This window comes from Saccoglossus kowalevskii, chromosome 11 (assembly GCF_978046115.1).
Source record: "Saccoglossus kowalevskii chromosome 11, keSacKowa6.1, whole genome shotgun sequence".
Lineage (NCBI taxonomy): Eukaryota > Metazoa > Hemichordata > Enteropneusta > Harrimaniidae > Saccoglossus > Saccoglossus kowalevskii.
Window position 1 is genome coordinate 22,408,834 of NC_140651.1, and position 23,800 is coordinate 22,432,633.

General features: G+C 36.6%; 2 protein-coding genes across 2 annotated transcripts; both read left to right on the forward strand.

The window, feature by feature from the left end:
• The first annotated feature begins 3,011 nt into the window (after positions 1-3,011).
• On the forward strand, positions 3,012-15,032 carry LOC102806284 (uncharacterized). The gene is made up of 14 exons (XM_085505276.1): positions 3,012-3,119; positions 3,739-3,865; positions 4,732-4,785; positions 5,010-5,057; positions 6,406-6,507; positions 7,091-7,249; positions 7,532-7,637; positions 8,502-8,656; positions 9,193-9,360; positions 10,073-10,270; positions 11,519-11,736; positions 13,072-13,264; positions 13,754-13,849; positions 14,055-15,032. The coding sequence occupies exons 2-14, from the start codon at positions 3,776-3,778 to the stop codon at positions 14,181-14,183; spliced, it is 1,716 nt and encodes a 571-aa protein (XP_085361402.1). The 5' UTR covers positions 3,012-3,119; positions 3,739-3,775; the 3' UTR covers positions 14,184-15,032.
• Positions 15,033-15,729: 697 nt separating this feature from the next.
• On the forward strand, positions 15,730-18,878 carry LOC144350859 (uncharacterized). Its single transcript, XM_078008927.2, has one exon. The coding sequence runs from the start codon at positions 15,869-15,871 to the stop codon at positions 17,486-17,488; it is 1,620 nt and encodes a 539-aa protein (XP_077865053.1). The 5' UTR covers positions 15,730-15,868; the 3' UTR covers positions 17,489-18,878.
• The last annotated feature ends 4,922 nt before the right edge of the window (positions 18,879-23,800 follow it).

Sequence of the window (23,800 nt, forward strand, 5' to 3'; positions counted from 1 at the left end):
AAAGTCTCGATTTTCCATGTGCTAAATTTAACACTACCGATCAACGCCAGCACAGGTGAATATATGTCGTATTGCTAACGTATAAACGCAATTATATATTATGGCATGACAACTATTTTTGTTTGAGTTATTGATATGACGTATATTAGTATTATTACTCTACGACATGATATGTATCTCCGGCATCGCCCTGGTAAGTTATCGCAGACTCGGAGTTGAGGGCGCTTTAGAAAACAACAAGGTGACAAATGATACACGCCCCTAACATTCAGTCGATACGCATCGTTATTAATAGTGTTGATTTATTGTCATATAAATGCTGAATAACAGCAATAAATAATTTCGCCAACTTAAGTATGTAAGGGCTGTTGATAATTAAATGCACAGCAGTAAACGCCTTTCCCTAAATTGCGGACAAATGGAGCAAACATTAAAATAAACTCTGTGTGATTTCTTGCATAGTACTAGTATTTGAAATTACTCTCATCGCCCACCAATCCCTAAACGAAAAGATTACGTATGTGTGCATGTTTTAATTATCAACGGCCCCTAACATGAAATGGCACACTGTGTAGAGTTCAATTGTTAGTTCCTTGGGGTGAGTTAGTGTCACTGTAAAACTGAAATGTACATAGATACCATGGTATGTCGGTGTCTTAACAGTGCTTAAGTCTAGGACTCATGTCCGGGCTGTAATGGCGATAAATGTACATGATGCTAGCTTTGCTCGTACTAATTTTACAAATATTTTTTACTTTTATTTGCAAAAATAATACGCAGAGTGCCGTAATTTTATTTCGAGTATTTGTTTTTTCATTTGCATATGAATAACAACATGTGTATGATAAGATGGATCTGATGTCGATTTAAACAATTACACGGTGTGTTTTGACACTGGATTGCGGCTGCAACCTCAGATCATGTGTCTATTAATTTTATGCGAAATTTATAATATTAGATGTATGATCTTAACTTTTCATTTTTAACTTTTTTTCAGTGCCTTCAACTATGCTGTCTGTCGTGTTGACTTCCCCCATTTATATGTGTTCGGAATCTATGTAGCTAATCTGAGCGCTGTTGAATAAACTCACAAATATTCGCCTCTGTTCCGAATTACTGCATGTCGTAATCATAAGGTTTAAATGCTGCTATCCAGTAAAAAGCGAATATCAGTGGGATTAAAAATTGAAAATTTTGCTTTAATTTCGCTTTCCAGGCAATAACCGGATTCGAATATGCTACAAGATTGGAAACAACTTGAAGGGTGCGGTATGGGGAACGTCACCTCGTATGTATGCGACGGTGGGAGGTACTATACTAGTGGAACAGCAAGTAACAGCCACTCAAACGACAAAATGTCACACAAGTTGTGATATATGAAAGCTTGCATGACAAGCTGGAGTAATAAATCAATTCAACAATTCTCGGTGTTTTCTATCGTGAAAACAGTATTCCACGACACGCCACTATCACGTGATACGTTTTTTCATGTTACTAGTATGTTGGCGACTGGCTTCTATCGCCGTCCACTTTATCGGCGTAATTCACCCAAATCGTTCACGATTACTTTGCTCGAGTCCTGATGTAAAATGGGTGGAATGTGATGTATGTTTCTACGTCTGTGCGAATGTACACTGTAAGATATATTAATTGTCCCTGCAATTCGGCGAGTTATATTACCCGGGTTGAAATATTGCGCAAGACTTGTGCACTTCACCCAGTTCCAAAACTCGGAGACTGTTGAAGGTCTTTTCCCTCACGTGCTTCAAATAGAAAGTTAAAAATAAGCCTTTATTTTAAGTAAATCTTGCTCCGAATATCAAGTTCCGTTCGAATCAGTTCAAATGAAAGCTAAAAAAATGGCGGTAACTTACGCCATGATTTTCATATACTAGTATTTCACACACCAAGTGTTGCGTTGATGCACATGCCGTCCAATCAAACGTCTAGCTGTGTATCACGAATTGCGTGACGTGCATATCGCTATGCTGCTTAACATAGACGAACAATTTACAAAGTACAACTAATACTTATAAGTTTCCAATTTGCTGCATGTGTGAAAGTTCAGCAGTAAAACTGAAAACGTGATCAATGATCACTTCACAATAAACCAGTAACGACGATCTCATACGGATGCATTAAAATACTGCAATGCTTCCATGGTTACAAACATCACTTACCTGCCTAAAATAAGTCGTTTTTAGAAGAACTGGGACGAGCCGCTACTCCTGAAATCAAGTGAGCTCTGCGACTTGGAAGGACACTTATGAGTTCAACACAGTATATAGGTATGTTTATGAGTCTTGAGAGTTTAATAAGTAACATATTTTAATCGATTGTCTACATGGGAGTAATAAACATCAGGTTTAGTGCTACTTGACGAGATTTGACGTTTATTAGGGGCGCCCCCTATAGTTGACATGTACGCGTTCAAGTATTCGGTTTCAAGTTTCGCTGTGTTTTTTTATTTACGTAAAAAAAGACATTTTGGTGCAAACTATGTTATTGCCCGTAAATATTACGCGGATGTGCCGAATGATAATCTGAATCTTGTTAGTTAGATTCGAATTGCCGTTTTAACAGCATTTTCGTGGCAAATTATGGAAATCGCATTTTTTTAGTAGAGAAAATATTTTAGATTGCATGTCATATATCTACATAGTGTAATCATTTACACCGAGCATAAAACAGATTCAGCGTGATTCTTAGTGAATGCAAAGTGATATTTTCTGATAAATTCTGTGATACGAAAATGTACCAGTAAACACTCACAAATCCATGAGTAGATTATTAAGTATTTGGGCACACAAAATACCGTGTACAAGCGACGACATTGTCCCACTAATAAACACGTGAGTTTACCGAAGGTTTCCTTCGGTGAATAGCATCATGCGGTCTTGCGTGGCTCGTATCGGAAACCAAAACTAGGTCACAGAAGGAGGTAGTGTTGACATGGTTGCTGAGATACGTATAACGTTACATGATAATTGATCACGTGATTTAAACAATCAATGACGGACAGGCAGATTTAGACAAATCCTCCTCCTTGAAAAAAGCTCAAGGCGACCCAGAGAACGGAGACGGATGTTATTGAGTGTATAACGTCACAACAATCACGGGTAAGTATAGTATATCATATTGTAATTTGTTGTAACTAAAATCTTGTTTCGTAAAATTTACTTCCGGGTTTCCTAGAGCAGTTGTCTCGACACTGAGTAAATGTGCTTGTCGGTTGTTACACTATAGATATGATTTGCATAAGGTAGTTTGAAGCATGTGTGTTTATGTGTGACAATGTGAAATAAACAAACGTCGGTACTGTAATGGTGCAACGGGCTCAAAGTACACGAGATGATTGTTGCTGTAACAAGCCGTCCCTATATCCGGGTCGCGCATACATAAGCATCCGGGTAATCTCAGTATAAACTAAACATGAATTGGTGATTCGAACATAGCCCAAGTATAAATAACGAATCGCCTCTGGTGTTTGAATGCTCATTCTACCTTAACTATATCTCCATAATTAGGGATTGGCCAATGTAGTGTTAGGCCGGTTGTGAGGGGGAAGTAATGCCTTGGGCAAATTCACAATTTGTTTCTTCTGAAGAAATTCTAAGCCGCATTAAACACATTGTTAAACCCCTTGGTACGAGGTAGGGCTTTTACAATATCTACTGTCAAATATTTAAAAAACAAATACTGCTCTTACTTTTTTTGTTTTTGTACTTTCATCGACAGAGGGCAGTATAACAGTCCACTTAAGAATACATGGATAATGGGATCCAATCCAAGTACAAGTAAAAAACTAGAAGACACGACGTCTCAGGAGTCAAGTCAGCCTAAGCCACGTGACGATGAAAATGACGTAAGGAATGATACTATTTATAAATTCTTTCTGTTATATTATAACAATACTTTCGAAAAACTTGATTATGACAATTTCAATCCTGCAATGGTTCACAATTAAGGTCGTTATGCAAAATCTAACAATCGCAGCGATGTATTGTGTCCGACACGTGTGACCCATGTGCGTGTACATTGTTTTTTTGTGTGCATATAGATATAGATATAGCATATAGATATGGATTTTTCGAATGACTTGTATTGATGGAAGGTACTAGTAGTCTCAAATATTGGACTACAATTAGTAGCAATTTTTGGAAAGGTACTCTAGTTTGTTAAGGCTTCGCAAAAAAATGTTCTGGTCAAATTTCTTTTCAAAAATGGAAGCGACACATTTTGCAAGTCTAATTAATTCTTCAACGGAGGGCGCTTTACAGTGGCAGAATAAGTGAAAGAAAAGACCGGCTCGCCCTTTGTTTGGTGGTGCGCACGCCGAATAGAAATATTCATTTTTAATCACGCCTAATTAATAATTTCCCTGTAAACACGTCCATCCGAGCCTCTCTGCAATATTGCTCTTGTAATTGTTTCATCACACTTATCTTGCGGTTTGCTTTGTATTTTTTCATTCTACTCCTTCCAAAATTGTCTTTGATTTTGGTGAAACCATGCGACCGTTCGACAACAATAAGGGCCATTCAAATGATGGAGCAAAATAAATAACCACAAAGACATTTTAATATTTTTCAAGTTTCATCATAAAATGTTTCAAATACAGCAAAACATCCAGGGCTAATAGTTCAGACAACAATCGATACGATGGAACGTTGTTGTATGTACATTTTCATCTAATACGTACTAGTATAAGGCAGATATTTTAATTTTTAGATGAACTTCGCGCGCTACTATACTTGGCATCTCCAACGAGAAGAATGTGAGCAGGTAAGTAAATCAATAAAACACTCGAATCTGTGTACTACTCCTGTAAACACGGCTTATGGGCGAAGCGTCAACTTTGTTTGTTTAGGTGTGTTTTTTTCGTAGCAAATCTCCTAAAACATTATTGGTTATAGACGGAAAAAAGTCCGTAGAACAAAATATTTGGGCTCAATGAGCGGCTAATAATGAATTGTTACCGAGACGATTCATCGATGTTTCTATTTTAGGAAGGGCGTATTGAAGACCACCAAGATACCTTTGGGATGAATGGAAAGGTAAACCACTCCCACCTAAATCAGATTAGAATATTACGCTCGTTTGGGCTTCATTTTTTTCTCAAATATATACTGTTTTTTTATGTTTTTATTATTTAAAATTATTTTGAATTTGCTGGTAGTTTTGGTAATCGCGAATGTATGTGGCGTAAGACAAAATACTACAAAATAAGTTGTACATAATAAAACACAATTACAAAACTATTTAAAAAACATAGTACATTTAAAATAAAATATACGGCAGATTTTTATCAGATTGCCCCCACTTCTGCTTTATTAATGATAATGTTAATTTCAACAAATCTGACTTTGTATGCAAAAAAAGTGTACAATTGTGATCTTTGGAAATAGGCGCAATTTGTACATATTACGTCAAAATATAATCCACTTAATTAAAGTAGCATTAAGAGAGCATTCCTAAAATTGCATTTCGGGTCTTGGGGCTATTATTTGATGAAATGAATTTGCGTGAATTGTGGGAAGTACATAATAACACATAATAACGATTTCAACGCCTTTCTGTGAGTTCAAACTCGAGCTAGTCGGTGGTTGTTTCGGCTTCCCATTAGAGTGTGTGTTTGAAATTCCTTAACTACATTTTGAATAGTGTTCCAACGTGTTTAGATTTACATAGCAGATAATATTTCATGGATTCCTTATTTTATTTTACTATTTCAACAGTTCATAGATTCTAATATGGATTCGCTTCTGTTCCGAATTACTGGCGAATCCCAAAATTTAACTTTAGACTATCCAATATCTCACATAATCAGACCCATATCTCTAAGTTCTATGTATGCTCTCAGATTGCAACTTTTTCATAACTAAAAGTTCTATACATACTGTAAAACATGTTGAAGCGGCATATTATTTTAGCGAATTGTGGTAAAACGACGTAATAGGGAAATATTGATTTATAGAATCTCTCTTGTCTTTGTTGATTTCCTGTTTTCGCAATACTTGTCTGTCGCCAGCCAAAACAAATGCACAGTTATCACCTACATAGAAACAAAGAAAAACTGTCAAGTGTAATAAGGAAGCCCTCCAGATTATTAGGTTTTCTGTGTTGTTTACAAAGTGTATGTGTGGAGAAAAGACGTTGTTTGGACGCCATTTTGAATTTTTAATGAAGTCATTAGCGACATCTTCAATTAGCGAATTAGCTCTCTCGCTAAATTCGCTAAAATACATGTCCGCGAAAAAGACATGTTTTGCAGTAGTATTTGGCCCGGGATTCAACCATAAAATACAATGGGGTATTACCAAAGTGCCATATTCCAAATTTAGTGCCTATTTGTTATACTATTTTTGCATTTACACGACTTACATATCTCATCATTCTTTGCAGTCAGACGTCGAGCAGAGCACATTTCACCACGAGGACGGAACTATTTATAACTGTATAATTGACGACGGACAGCGTTACTATTTCGACTCGAAAGACGAGCAGGTAAATTTTATTTGATTTGCTGTCCGGAGATTCATAACAAGTATTCAAATTATCAACGCTGGAAACCTTATATTAGAATGTTAAAGGGACTGTTCTAGGGTGTTGTAGTATATCATGAAAACGTTCGCTGTCGGTACAGCAAATGAGATTACAATCGGCAAAATTATTGCTGAAAGGGAGGTCACATAAGACACGTGGTTGCAAAATTGTAAGTGGTCACTATAGGCAGGTGGTCTTTATATAGAGATGGTCACTAATCCAGTTTTCACTGTATGACAACACTCTCCAAGAATTGTTTCAAGTTGTGTGTGCTTCGAATTCTCTGTTAGATCTAAGCAGACTTTGAAAACGACGGTGTGAACTAATTCTACGCCACTGGAAGACGCGACGTTATGGCTTTGCCATTTATTTTGTATTTTATGTTTCGAATGTTAAATTGTTTCCCAATTAAGACATACAGTATAACAGGAGAAATACCATGTCGAATATAAGAATACAGCACTCAGAATAAGACGATGACAGAGGATCGCTTCGATTGTGATATTGCCATTGAGTAGTGCAATAATATATTGACTGCTTACAGGTTTGGAAGCCGTTTCCCTCGACGTGGCTGTCGCGAGGAACTCTGGTAGAAGGGACTCACTACGATGGAGATGACATGGTTAGCGACCCTGGTGAAGGAATCAAGACTCGGATGCAATCTCCTTCACCTAAACTAGAGGCCAATGAATCATCTCAGGCGGTAAGATAGGTTTTAACTGAAATTGGTTTACCATCATCAAACTGGAGACAAGCTAATCTCTCACAAACACTAGTTTACATTGATGCACTATAATAGATTCAAATAGTAACCCGTAGTGACGTCGCAGAAGCAGTTAGACGTTAAAAGCTAGAAATGTGTGTTGTACACGATTCACGATGATTAGGGTTCTTGTTAATCATTAAAAACATTAAACAAGATATAACCTCATTCAATAATGTTGTAATAAGCTAATACATTGCACTTCTCTCCTCTCCACCGCAGATGGCGATGTTGCTTGCCCCGGGAATGAAGACATTGCGACAGACAACTAAATCTCTGAGGATAGCAACCCAGCAGTTAAAATACACTTGTCAACAACATTTCACAGGTACGGTAGTGGTATTAATATAAGCATAGAACTCCTGATATGAATTAATATCCTGGATACCGTTTCGCTTGCTACGCTATCTAAATTTCGCGGTGATCGAGGCCGATGGTTTGCTAAAAATCATGTGATTCGATCGATCGTTTCCGCATACTTGCTTAATCTCGGGGCGGTCATCCTGTAATTTTCACAGCTGGAAATAGTCACGGCGCAAACGACGGCCGAAATTATCAGAAAACTGTACTTTGAGATAGTTGTTGGGACACTCCTGGACAATGTGACTATATCTCCCTTACATGTGCAACTTATATAAATTTGGTTCTTTCGAACATGGAGGTCTTTTTTTATCTACATGCTCCGGATTTATTCCAAATTGAGTTTGTGCTGTTTCCTTGAATTTTCACCGGCTTTGCTAGCCGCGTTCTACACTAGAGTTCATAGAAATACATGGTACAGTGGTGCGCGTCTTAGCAACGTATAATATTATGGGGCGTAGCTCCGCCCGACAATTTTAGTGTGATTACCAGTCGCTAATTTTGTGGTCAACGGTGATACATTTTGCCGATATGCAATAGGAACCATTAGTTGTCACGTGATAGAGGTACGACCCGACGATGAATAAATTTACATGGTTAATGTCGCTAACAGATAGCGGAAGATTTCTGACTGTGATACGTGCCGTTGATTTATTCCTTGAAGTTGTGTATGCATTTTCGTCGAAGAGACTGACGACTTTCCTTTCCCCTATACTTGAGCGGCGCCCTGCGATCGGAACAAATCCAACATCGACAGAGGGCGCAACTCAAACAACTACTCGTATATCCGGCCAGTTAGTATTTAGTGTTGTGATTGTTGTCTTTTTATCAGAAATTAACAACTTAATACAGGACGCTGCCTTGAATTTGCCATCACTGAACTCACCAATGACGTCACCTAGAATCACCAATGACACATCAGAGACAGAATTGTTGCGTTCGGCATACAGATTAGAGTGTCTGCAGAGAAAGAGTTATTACAATAAGGTAATTACAGTCATATTAAATCGACATGCTCACATCAATAATATCAGTTCGAATCTAACAAAACCATATGTAATATCAGCGTGGCATACCATGTATTAAACAGTGTATATTGTGTACACAGTCGAGTATTATAGTAACTTTACTTGCAAAGACGTCACCTTCATTATGCCGTAAAGTAATATATGATGGGTATCACGTGGGATAAAAGATGCGTTCACTTGGTGACACTTTCTGTATGTATATCATGTTGTCCATGCATCATTGTTAATCTTGAGTCTGTTGAAATGAGCTTGGGTCACTAAAATAACACCGTATACGGTTACGCCAAGTAACTGTGCACCATACAGAGTCATTTTTGTTTAGCAATATATTTAGCATTACTTTTCTTGAGAAAAATTTGCTTCGCAGAGGAAGAGATTCTGATGCTAATCAAGGCTCATCGTAATCCTGGCCTAGCAAGTATCTACACGCAAATGATTTTAGCGTTCTAATCGTTGTAAAATGTTCTCTTATTCGCGCATGCTTTATTCAACCAGCTTCAGGAGACAAAGGGGAACATCCGGGTATTCTGTCGTTGTCGCCAACTTGAAGGAGACAAATCCAACAAATCATTTGAGTTGTTGACAGACCAAGAGGTGATATGCAATGACGGACGGACTTTTAAATTTGATAAGGTGTTTCCACCGTTTGCAACTCAACAAGAGGTAGGCAGCTTAGTTGAATTATTATTAGAATGGTGTAATTTTATAATGACTTATAATCAACTTCAAGTGAGATTAAACTCAAAATATTGGTGATAGATGTAGCGCGATTACACAATTACTTATTCTAGGTGGCGCTTTCATTTAATATTGAAGGCGGACAATAACAATTTCTTTTATATGTCCCCCGTAGTAGGCGGGCAATAACAGTTCAGTTTATACGCCAGCCAATAAACTTTTACTGACGTCGGATGTTTCGTTCCATTTACGGCGAGTTAAATTCCGACAGTATATAGAGGACGGGAAGGGGTTAGATCAAGGAACAGTTTTATATCATTGACAATATTTACTCATATATGCTGTTTTGGTGTAAAAATTAATATTACGATAATAATCTACACAATGTTTACTTGCTATGAATTGGTTTTTAGTGCATTGTAATTTCACTGTAATCGTAACATTCTGTGAACCAACTAATGCAATCAAATTCAAAACTGAAAAAAACCTCTGTACGTTGTACTCTTATAGAAACAACTTAAAATGTCATCAATAACATCAACAATTTTTGAAGTAATAAACGAACATATAATTATATTAATTATTGTATTTCATTATTGCATTTTATATCAAAAAAATACTTCACTGACGTTAAGTATGATTGGGGATATGAACTAAATGACTAAATTCAAAGTACAATCAATCTACTTGTCCACAGGTATTTGATGAGGTTATGCCGCTCACCTTGTCGTGTATAGATGGATACAGTCTGTGCGTGGTAGGGTACGGACAATCAGATTCAGGTACAACATACACTCTACTGGGTACGCAGCACGAAGCAGGAATTGGTATCAGAGCGATTGGAGATATTTTCAAGAAATGCTCACAGAAACATCTGGTGGATTTTGCATTCAAGGTAATTGTAAGATATTCATTGACGTCATGTCCTGGTCACGATGAAATCAATGAAATATGTGTTTCGAGTTTAATAATTATTATTTGATCACATTTGACCACTTGATTTATGGTTAATTGACATTATTAAAACACGATTCCGATTTATTCTAGCTCTACCCTGGTTATACTTGTGATGCGATGTGACGTTGATGTGTTATCACGTAGTTTGATCACTTGTAATGAAACATAATTTAAATAGAATTCTTAACTGCTCTATCTTCGTTATTTGTACCGGGGGTGGATATATTGCGACATATATTTAAACGGGCACTTCCAGTTAAGCCTAATCTCACAACAAATTTACTTTTTGGATTAAAATGACAATGGATAACAAAAGATAGATTAACTTTGTAAACAACATAAACAATAGTGTCCCATGATTCTTTGGTGCAATCCCTGGGATTGGAAGCTTCCCCTTTAAGGTATTGAGTTGGTTTTGCCAGGTAATTCAGATTTGATTATTTGTCCCCATGATGATTGCATTTGCCTACCACCCCCAACGATTTATGTGTCAAACTTGTTCCACATTTTAGCCGATCGGAGAGTCATGTTGGTGTGTGTGGGATATAGCATTAAATTTACACAAATTTATTTACACTTCTGGTAGGTACTAAAGCATCATACCACAAATCGCCCACAAACATTGTCACTGTAGATACGATCTTAATCGCATTTAATCCGTTTGTCATTTATTTGTTCAATATGCCTAACCCTATTAGATAATATAATAATGAATATAGTTAGTATTCCCTGACGCATTTGAACAATTCAGTTATTTAGTGATTTTGGTGTGCATACAATTCCGCACATATGTATACGTAATTGGTTTTTTTGAATGCATGGATTCAAACAATTAACATCAACTTGTGAAATACTAAAGCCTTTCGTCAGTCTGTAACAAATACATCACTTGCCAGAATACAATTATGCGAAATCACACTTCTCTGATTTGCTGTAAGATGTATTAATACTAATGGGCTTGTTCTGTATTCGCCCAGATAAGACAAGATAATAGCTCACTAAATTGACCGCATAATCGGTTCTAAGCGTTTGAGTCGCGGAGCGTGAAGTACCTCTAGTGGGGGCGCATTTTGACAAGATGGATGCGACACGGTCATATCACCTATGCCCGGTTACCTATTCTATTGTCGATTATTATTGTTTGTTAATATGCACGGTTCAAAATAATTTAATGTATTGTTGACAGTTTTCAATGGTCGAAATATACAATGACTGTGTGTACGATCTTTTGGGAATGGATGCACGCTCGAATTTAACATTACTGGATGACCCCAAATCAAGCAACGAGTTCATTGCAGATGGTGTAACTAAGGTAATCGTCAAAGATGATACGGATGTAATGAAAAACTTAATACGAGGAATCCATGCCCGAATTAGCGGAATCACATCGACACATTCTTCAAGGTATGCTGTAGTGTAAATTGTCAAATCGCGTTACGAAACGATTTGTTTAGTATGATAGTGAAAGTAGTGATGTAAGCCGACTATGTCTATGGAACGTTTCAATAACCCACGGTAATATGTAGAGTCCATGGAAACAATGGATACTAAATATATCCATGACTTTCAATTTAACGCGTGGGTTAGGAATATGTTATACAAGTACCTTGAATAAAATTTCAATATAACTGGCTGCTCTCGAAACAACGAGTTCGTGTAAAAGTGAACTAACCAAAGGGCGGCTGATTAGGTTCGATGAATTTAACGTAGATGCATTCGTGGTATATGGCACCCACCCCTCCCGCGCGACCAAATGTTCTTAAATATAAGAACAAACTTTCTCGCACTCGGCTATTATTTTTCACGACATGCGAAGCAGTATCGTGGACTCTCAAAATAGCGTCCCAGACTGATAATGTCATAAACCCTTGGATGGGATCTGCCATAGGTGACCGTTTTTTTTTTTTTAATTTCAGGAACGTGTTTAGATGAATTGTCATTACAATAGCGTAGTTTTGTAATGACTTATAATCAACTTCAAGTGCGATTAAACTCTGAACTAAATATTGATGATAAATGTACGCGCCGTCATACAAGTACTTACTCTAGGTGGCGCTGTATATAAAATACACATGCTTTCCAACTAGTATATCATAATGATATGACCTTAGAAAAATACAAAACGCGTAACTGTTCGTTTGAAACTTGCATTGAATTGTAAATCTACTAGATTGTCCGTAATTTATATACGGAGAGGATATCTCATGGGACACCTGACAATATCAGATTAATTAACCAATTATACTGAATTTAATGTAGGCTGAAATTACTGCGCGAGTTTAATTGTAGGGTAACGATTTTGATATCTTGATCATCCCAGACATCGTTTTGAAACGCTAGAATACAAAACTCGTAATTCATTAACGCGTATTCAAGAAAAATAACGCAAAATCGCCGACATTTGGCATATTTGAGACATCAGCCATGATATCAACAGTTCCATGTGCTTGTATAGACCATTCAGATTACCGGAATGCACATGATATGGACATACTGAAAACAAATAACGATCAAACAGTGATGAAAAGGAACGAACGTGGTAATAAATCGTGATATGATTCTGGGAATTTGTCGGCAATGCGAAATATCTAACTTTTAGAAAACAGAATTTATGAGCGCACTATGTTTCTTATTAGTTTGTTTCAAAAACGAATGACGATTCAGAAACGTGATACAGAATCATTTCAATAACTTTCATTTGTAACATATTATGTTTTACACGTGTTTTGCTGTCCATAGTTGTAGATCCCATTTGCTGATAGCTCTACAGATAGGAGGTGTTAATAGAATATCCGGGGTTACAAGTAATGGCTCCATTGCCATTGTCGATTTAGCGTGCACGGAAACCATCCATATAGGCAAAGGTGATAATTCTGGACAGAGCATGGTTGAGTCTACCACAGTGCACAAATCATTCATGTCGTTGCAATTGGTAAGTACGAAAGATCCCTCTAAAGTCTAGAAAATGTTTTGCCGAAACCACACCAACAATTTCTATAAAATTGAAACACACATTATAAAAATGTGTCAGTCTTTGCAGATCTCTGCCTTGGTCTGAAATTATCCAACTGATAATTGCTTTTAATGAGATGTTGTTTGTTTTGTTTTGTCTTTGCGCTCATTGCGCAGCGCAAGGTAAAGTTAGTGTCCACCCTCGTCAATGAAAGGAATGCGATGCTCATTAAAAACTTATACCTGTTGAAACTCTTGAAGTACCTCAATTTTGATACTAACAATTCTCCAAGCAAGTCCAATTCACATGAGACTTTCATTGTGACTAAGACAACCATAAAGCGAAATTATTTCTTATTTCTAGAAGGTAGCATTTTAGGCCAAAGATATACACGGACGCGGTAACCAGTAAGCCTCAGTCACATTAAGACTTTGGTCATAGTAATCTGTCGATATTTTCTGTCTCCAGGTGTTGAAAGCTCTTCGAACAAAGACAGGCACTGTGCCCTTTAATAATTCCGTCCTGACCCAGACATTACGACCATTTTTTGGACCGGACGCTAAGGTAATGTATATTTAGTTAATCTAGTATCAAGTTAACGTGAGCATGCGTAGGCACGAGAGTGTACAAACGAGTAGATGTGTTGGCAGAACTAATCATATATTAATTAAAGGTATTACAAATTCTAGATCACCACATGCCGTCAAATTACGTAACTATTTTGCATTAGATATTTTCAAACTTATACTGTAACATGTTTTTCACCCAGGTATGCTTCTTTGCTACTGTCAACCCGGAACAAGATCACGTGAGTGAAACGTTGAACACGCTAGAATACGCGTCTACAATTATAACGCAATCAACACCAGGAAGCGAGAAATGGGACCAACAACGATGACGTAATGGCCCGTAATGGTTTATCGTTGCTGTCAGGCTCCATTCCTTTCCTACAGCTGAAATAACAGAAATGAACATCCGTCTGTTATCCCTAGAAGGGTCACAAGCCACGTTTCAAAAAAACCATGTGACACCTAACACATAGAGTTATGTCATGGACTATATTTATGATAATTGCATTTAAACATCTGGAAATGAATATCAAACTGCAAATTGTGAAAAGTGAAAAGTTGAAGACTTTTTGGCATACTATTATACATGTATTATACTTGGTAATGGAAACTTCTGCCAGGTGAATATCAGTTACTGAACACATTGATTGCAGCATTAATATTATTTTAATAACATATTAGAAATACAGATATATATTATGAGTATTATTATCAAAATGTTTTTTGAGAGCGAGAGCCAGAGGGATTTATTTTGCTTTTCAAACAGTCTTTTATTCTCTCTCATCATCGCATCGCTGTCCATGATAATTGGAACGATGGATGAAATGACGGTAAAAATGGAACACCGTTTAAAGGGCAAAACATGTTTCATTTCTCTCTCGCAATAAACGATATCTCGGCGTTCATTTGCTTCGAATGTCCATTTCCTTCTACTTATAAGAATCAATAACTAAAGAACATAGAGGAAACACTTGTCACAATTTGATCGTAAAAAAGAGAAAAAAATGAGTTGTCCCACTATCAAATATGGGAACATTTTAGATGTCATTGTATTATATTTTTAGCTACACAAGCAATATCTTTATTATTATCTCGTTGTTATTTGTGGGTTATTATTTTATATTCTGTATTGAGTTATATTTTTGATTAAAATATGACATGTTGCAGGGAAGACCCGACGAGTAGGCTAAATCGAGTATTTTATTGATTTACTAAAAATATACGTAACTGTATAACGTCGAAGTGCTTGAAATGCGGCCCTCGAGTTAATCTATCAAGCGTGATTCGAGCGGGATTCAAGATGGCGCCAGTCACGACTCGCTGCTCACCGGTTCGAAGCACCATTCAACGTTAAACTATTTTCAGCTCGCTGTTAGAAAACAATTGTCATATAATTAAACAACATTACTGAATTACTGAATGAGCTACCTGGCTTCGCATAACTTGTAAAACACACAAAATGGCGCCGCCAATAATTTGACGTGGCCGTGTACCATATTCTAAAGCTTAGGCTGTATAGATTTCTCCAATACTCCTTCTTAAACAGAGTATATGGCTGTATTATGTATCTGAGTTCCAAACAGGACATTGACCCCGTTGTACACGAGTTTGTTTTCGTATCCCTCTGTGTATGTGTCTATGACAGAAATCGCCGTTAATTATTCAATGTTTTCATACAGTATCCGTTATTTTGATATTTATATCATCACAACATTTCGGTTGGATGCATAATATACTTTAAATGTGATTCTGTAATGGGATCCTAGCAAAGTCTTATCAGTTCTAGGCATGTCTATTTTCTTCCTATCAGTTCTATGTTATCATATTTTATTATCTGTTTACCAGGAAGTTAACTCCAGGGGATGATACGCACAATGCTGCTGGTACGGAAGCCGGTGATACGTGTCCTGGCTTTTCTTATTAGTATTTGTAAAGAGTCAGTGGTCTGTTGATATACACAGCCGGTCGCGTGGATTCCTTTGCTTGCTTTCCCATCATAAACACCTCGGAAAAGATGAAAACGAATATGTTGACCTTGTGTTTCTGTCTTGCGTGTATGATGTTTACCATCGCGTACGGACAGAGCTTCATCGATGGGCCTGTTGATGTCGAACTAGTTGAACATAACACGGCTATATTGAAATGTAAAATTGGACCGGATCTAAACTTCGCCGAAGACGCTATGGGTGTTCTGTGGTACCACGGCGGCAAGCGAATTTATGATGAGGAATCTGCTAAGTACAAACGTATAACAGATGATCGTGGCCAACACGACCTCTTGATCTATAATATCACGGAGGAAGATACTGGATACTACACATGCTTGGTGTATGATGTTCAACCACAAAAAGCCGGTAAGCTGACAGTCATTCCGTACCCTGTATTGACGGAAGAGCCAATCAACAAAACAGTTATCGTGGGCGATACCGCTATTCTGAGCTGCGTGTTTGACACGTTTAGCGAAAACCATTTTGACGTGTTCTGGCTGAAAGACAAAACTGTCATAACAGTTAACGAGACAATCAAGACCGACGCATTCCCCGACTCAAGCTGGAATAGATATTTCGTAACACGCAAGGACGATGGAGTTTATTTGACTATAACTGACGTGACTCTCCAAGATATGGCAGATTACTCATGTGGTGTCGCTAATAAGTTAGAGGAGGATTTTTTCTTGTTGTCAAGGGCGACCGGGATAAAAGTTCTAATTCCTTCGCTGGAACTTCACCCTATATGTTTTCTTCATCAGAACTCTCGTCACTATAACGAAGACGATGAAGTAACAGCTAATTGTGTGTTATCTGGCAATACAGCCGGCGTTAGTTTATCTTTTCTTAAAAATGGTGAAACTATGACCGATTATAAAACACAGGGTAATGCAACATATATACGGCAAAGCGAGACATGGGCATTGTCGCCAAAAGACGACGGCTGCACCTTGACCTGTGTCGTTAAAACATCCACCGGCACGGATAATAGAATATGCGCGATAGGTCCCATCGATGTCAGATTCTCCCCTATTGTCGAAGTTATGATACTTCACGGAGACCCACTGCCAGGTCAAAACATCGACATATCGTGTGTTGTAAGCGCCAACCCTGAAGTATTCGAATACAATTGGCTGATCAATGAACAACACATTTCTACTATCAATGACACACGGTTTGCACTGCGGGAAAATGGTCGATTGTTAACGATAATAGACCCATCGACAAAATACAACGGATCAATCGTGACATGCCAGACGCACAACGCCATTAACGCAAGCACCGCAACATCGACCATCATGATGAAACCATGGCCAACTTACGTGACTGCTGAACAATCAACTGTTGGCGTACTGTCCGTCACGCCGGGTTTGGACATAGCATTACACACGTGCCCCAGCGAGACACTGTACATACGCATCTACATGCTAGCCAGTTTGCTGATTGTGTTCGTGGCGGTTACATGTTTTCTCTCTTACCTATCGTGTCGGCGCTACTACCGTGAAAAGGAGTTAAACAGAACTGAGGTGACGCCCTCTATCGGGGTGCGTTACCATAAATGCGCGGAGCCTATCGTACGTGGACAGCGCGAGGGAAGAGACAACCCCACTATGTACGCATGCGACGAGATGGTATATTGTGCTTAATTCAGCCCCACCAGTGATCCACAGACTATGCATGAACTAGAATTGCAGACGGTATCTTATGGTCTCAATTGGGCACTCTTCAGCTTTAGTGAGTGTGGGTACGCCACCAAAACAAACCATGCATCAAATATGAACCTGATTAGGGACTGAAACAAATGTAGATTTCAATCGAACGTGGTTAGATTTCCGTTCCGTTTCCACATGACCTTATTGTGATTTCACATCACGGTGATTCAAGGCGATTGCATTCAGATTTACTAGTTATTACTTTGAGACGCCTGCCATCAATTTATTGATATCCCTCGCCTTCTGAATAAATAATAATCATTGAAGTTTTAGCACCAAATTATCTAATAATACATACATACAAAAAACGATATAAAGAAGTGATAAATATTCTTTTAAAAAAATAGCATTTAATGTCAGAAAGGCAATCCTTATACATTTACCAATAAATACATTACGTCTATATCTCTATGTATTACGTTTTCTATTGTGTTTTATGCATAGTTCATGCACGCTACAAATGAACGTATGCAATCATACTGGTTGTATATTTGTTACTTTCGAACGCATTGTCAGGGAAGTATCAACATGTAATACAGAGACTATGTCTTCATTATCACGAAGTAAGCGTCCTCATTATAATTAATGGTGTTCATTATATTATGCGGTCGTATATTATAGATTGAAATTTGTTATAATTGCTTGATAGTCCCGGTCATCCTGTCAATTACAAAAATACAAAATTATGTAATTTCTCCATAATGTTAACACTTTAATCGAACAATTAATTTATGTACATTCAGCCAAACTTTCAGAACGAACACGTGTTTTACGGGTCGAATTGGACGGGTATAATTTTAGTATTCGAGAATATTGAAGATCAAATGTCACATCACACGTCATTCAACACAGCCGAACATTTTTCAGTACAGCATGTATCGATACGCGCCGTTCATCCCTTCAACTTCAGTACATCGTGAATCAATACGCGCCGTCCACCCCTTCAACTTTAGTACAGCATGTATTAATACGCGCCGTCCATCCCTTCACGGCCATGTATAGATTTTCGAAATAATCAATATTCCAAATCACGGAATACATCGTGGAGTCTGTTGGTTATTTATATGTATTAATGTAACTGACTTTATCAGCCTGAGTTATTACACCCTCACCGATAAACTCAGACACAACTCCACGCTATTAACTTGCTAGTCAGATTTAGACTAGTCTTACAAATACATTTCTTTATTGTAATAATCTGTATTGAATTTACATACTGTAGGTTTCCCCTTTTTCTTCCCTCCCCGTTAAACATTACTTTTAAGAAATTACTCTCTTGGAAGTACAATTTACTGGAAAATAAACTGGTAAGTTTTGATGTCGAGTTGACTTTATTTAATTTACCTTCCTTTTTTACACCAGACATGCCATCTCATCGCATTTGTTAGCGAGTATTTCAAAAACACGGCAAAATATTGCAGAAGTCGGTAAAGAAATAAAATAAGGGGTCTTCATATCGAATGTCGGAAGTGAGAACCTAGTCTCGTCACAAACACCCGGAATCGCGCTGTAATCGGCCCACTGCAGTAAAATACGTATATCTGCACATATCATTTTGTCTAACAATATACTCAAGCATGTAAATATTAAAGGAAATTTATTGTACGCGCTAATAATTGTATTTAATGGTACCTGATACGATACATAACTGAAACGGCTCCGACGAAGAAGACATGTTATTACTAGTATTATAAATCTGTCACCGTAATGCCACAAGTTACCGCGAGCCGTAATTTTGCGGTATTGCACTGGGTATTTTCATCCTACCATATAAGGAAATGCAAATTCCAAATATGGAATGATTACGCACGTAGGGTTTGGCACCAGACCTCATAGAAAGAAGTTCGCTAAAGACATCTGCTCTAAACTTTTTGGATTTCGGCATTCCCATGATGTATTATTGGGAGGGAAAGTGTATACTCAGGCAGTACACCGTCACATCAACCTCTGCTGCGCGTCGGTCGATACTCCCGCTGTACTGTCTTCGTGCATACTTTTCGATATCCTCGTATTATCCTCATATTATTGTAAACCTTTCAACATGTTGTAACAGTTTATGCATCTTTTGTCGCGGCTATACGACAACTTTAATACGACGTATGAACTTGTGTGATGTTGCCTACCACGGTGATGAGAATGATTACTTTGCTAGGCGACAAGAATCTTTGATCCAAAAATGTATTGTATCAATAACTGAGGAAATGTTTAATTCACTGTACCGTGAGATTGAATCGACACTATGAACACAAATTGCAAAGTATATATACTACTAGGTAACTTAGTAACAATACAAATGCAAATACCAATGATATAGTTCACCTAATGCAATGTCACAGTGTCATCGCGTATTTGCATACAACCAATAGGTATGTGTGGCATTCCTCATTTAAATATTACAGCAGATCAATCATAGTAACTACGTGTATACTATTTTAACTGGGAGATAGTTAACAGCAAACTTCAATCCGAAAAATAAACGTTGTTATCAGCGTATAGCATATCAGTACTGAAAAGCAATAACATCATATAATCTAGTATAAGCGATATGTAGAATGAATACGGATTTCCAATTAAATTTAATGACATTTTAAGAATTGTTTTTCAATGTATGTAAGCATATTTTTGCATCTTCCACTACAGGTACAGAGTGTCTGTATATTTACCATAAGTAAACATTATAGTATAGGGAAATAGCTGTGCCCAGCTATTATCATGTGTAAACTTTCTACTCTTGCAATTAATTTTAAAAGTGATGATTTCAGAATTTTTGAATAAATTACCACAAGTGTGTATTCATGTCAGAATCACTTCTGTTCTGGCAATTTCTCCCCTAACTCGAGATGATATGTTTTTATCTGTGACACTGTTAGTGTATAAGACGCAATTATGGATGGATTGGATCGGTTACTATGGTACCTCTGCACACTGTGCTGAATTTGAATAGCAAACAAAATGTGATCTTTGCATAAAAGCTACTTCTAGTTGGAGCTCCAGATTCTGTATCTGCTCAAAAAATATTGATTCTACATTGCTACTTACGTTTTTTTATTGCTCCTGATTGCATTTATGCTGCAATATTTGATGCCCCTGTAAAAGTGTATATTTTGCTCAAAGATTTTGAAGAAATACTCAAATTATTATTTGTACTTATTTGTTTTTTGGCATTGTTTAAGATCGTTTGTATGATTTAGAATGCGTGGAGTTTGAGTGAATATTACGGTTTACAGTCTCGAAAAAGGTGTTAGTTACCATATAGATGTTATAGCCATATGTTTACTTAACATGAAATGGTATCTTACAAATTATTTATTGTTTTGATATACTTGCGAGGTCATTTGTCATTGATTAATTACATTAGATTTGTAATCTCATTATTGAAAAATCTGCCAGGTATCTTAGACTTCTAGCCCAAATGGGTACTGTTACCAGATATTTGTTATACATCATTCCGATTCACCTACAGCATTGATAATTATCTAAGAGGAGCACGTGATGTAGGGTCAACACAAATTTAAAGTTTTTCTTATGATCTAAAATCAGAATGAAAATCCTTTCTACGGTCTTATGAATATATTGAACATTAATTATTTTAGCTAATATTATAAGGTCGTGAATTATGCCTAAAACAGACAAATGTCCACAAATGAGCCACAAACCAAGGTCTCTATAATTGTCGATATTTAAACGGGTATTTACCTTGAGTAATTAATAGGGATGGACCACAACCATGTACATCGCATTGCAATTTATTCATTCAGGTTCACCATGAGGTGAAACGTACGTTATTGTGGTCAGTCTCTCCACTCGATTGTCTTATCACAAATTCCTAGTACAGAGAGACAACGAAGTTCACAGTGATAGTGTACACTGGGGTGATCAGCAAAAATGTAACTAACAAATCTGCATTAGTTGCCGAACTATTATATTTGAATAACTGATGATATTTAACCGAATGAGATGAAGCTAAATCAATTGAAATTGAAGCTACAGAAAGATTTGTACGAGCGTTACGGCGAGACGTTGGTAGGTAGTGCTTTTACATCTGTGTACGAATTTTTAAAATCATGTTATAATGTTTATTTAAGTTCAGTCAGCTCCGCTATGTTCACCCATTATAAATATCTTTTCAGAAACATATATATGAAGTACATATCATGTGCACATTATACGAACTATTGACTTTAATGTAGTTTGCACTTTCGTGAAATGCATTTAATAACGTGATTCATATTCTCTTAGCTTTCAGGTTCTAATTATTGTCTATTAGAAATTCCGTGTTCTCCTTGACATGGCATGTACTGTTTGTTTATTCTTTACTGTGGTGAGTATTGTCATTTTATTACTTGATAAATGTTCTAACCTAATTGATAATAAAAATGATATATTTTTTACGTCAGATTTATATATGTTATTAATATCAGTGTACATGGTTGCGCGTCTTTTTATACTAACAAGACCAATTGTGCTGATCGTGATTTAAAATTTTGTGTTTCTTTTTATGTGTTCGGATTATGCATGTCATTTATATTACATCCCATCCATTTGTTTTAGATATTAGGAGGAACGATTTCCGCTGTTTGGAGTGACACTGGTGAGTTCAAACATGTAATTCATCAGCAGTTATTGTAGCAAAGCATGTTAAACCTCTATGTCCGCTGAATTTTGATTTGATTAGAAAATATTCAAGTCCCGCATTAAAATGAGCATGAATATAAGTGTGATATTATTGAAAATATTAATGATGTCATAATTAAAACAGTCAACACATGGTATGGTATTTGTAATTTAAATTTCAACATTTCTTCATGAAATTTCAAAATAAAATGTATACCATTTGAAAGAAAAAATCTTGGTCAAACCATCCAATAAAAGCTGCTTCATTATACGATGTCAAATGTTGATAGTACACAAGCAGTGTACTGGAAATGTAATTATTTTTTTCGTTCCTGAAACATATAAATATATATATATATTTATACACAAAATACAGTTGGAAATACACATAACTTAAATATACAGTTTTTACTACAGATTTATAGTTTAGAACAATTGGATCAATCTGGGCACACAGTGTTATTACACATGACAATAAAAACAGTTACTAATCCCTAAAACTGTAGAAATCTATGTATTAATGAATGTAGTCACTTATTGGGAAAAAATTATTTTCATCTCAATTTCTATAGGAGGTTTGACACAAAGCGAATTTGACCATATATCAGACTACGTTTTAAACAATGATGGAACATTTATGGTAAGAACTGATGATGAGGTTTTGAACTTAAAATAACGACTCAGTCTATCAAAACTACAAGAAAAATAAAACAATTTGACACAATCTTCAAGAAATATGATTCAATAATATTACTCATGATTATGTCCACAACATGGTGTGTAACTATGTTTTACTAATTGAATTCTTATATTTTCTATAATAAAGAATCAAATATGGTACGTTTGAAAGTGCAGATTCACTGTTGAATTGATGTACAGTTTTGTTGATATTCATTAATTGCCATAAAATGCAAAAAGCGTATCATGTTCTTAGAAAATGACATTTCACTTCCTGCGGCTGAATATTTGTGCAAAGCTTTGTGAATGGTCTTATCATCAGGAGCAATCAACTATATGTGTGTTATTTTACATTACACAGGGTAATTTGGCTGATTTCATCAATGACGTCAGAAGTAACATTCCTGTATTCGATTTGTTTCCTGTTGATGTAAAAGCATCTCTGGTTGATGCCGCCGTTAGTAACACTCTCAGTACAGATGTTATAGACATGATCAACGACGAAAGTGTCACGTGGACAGAAGCTTGCTATACATATGTAGATGTGGAGAACTTTTGGAATGCTGACAATTTAGGAACAGAAGGTTGTATCGATTTTATTATCGCTATTGAGTTCCTAAAACTGAAAAGCATAACACTAGAGCAGAAACCTATTCGGGTAGTTCAGGTGACCACTCATCACTCACTAAATGAGTGATATAAATAACTGATAAATTGTCGTTTTATTCAAAGGACAATCCCAGGAAAAGCATTATAAGATAACATGTTTATTTAATTTGCTCGTGTAATTCATTTTATATCATACTAATCAAAAATTACATTAGTGGCACAAAACAAGAGACAATGTGCCACGTGGTAGCATGGCCTACCATTATGCTAATATCATTCAAAAAGCTAGTTTTGAGTTGCTATGCGACACTGTGTGCATATCCCGTACAACTTAACTATTATCAC

Bases quoted from the DNA above. Each gene is read 5' to 3' on its own strand.
- LOC102806284 (XM_085505276.1), top strand. From the start codon at position 3,776: ATGGGATCCAATCCAAGTACAAGTAAAAAACTAGAAGACACGACGTCT. The intron at 4,786-5,009 runs GTAAGTAAATCA...TTTCTATTTTAG, and splicing joins AACGAGAAGAATGTGAGCAG to GAAGGGCGTATTGAAGACCA. The intron at 13,850-14,054 runs GTAATGTATATT...TTTTTCACCCAG, and splicing joins TTTTTGGACCGGACGCTAAG to GTATGCTTCTTTGCTACTGT.
- LOC144350859 (XM_078008927.2), top strand. From the start codon at position 15,869: ATGAAAACGAATATGTTGACCTTGTGTTTCTGTCTTGCGTGTATGATG.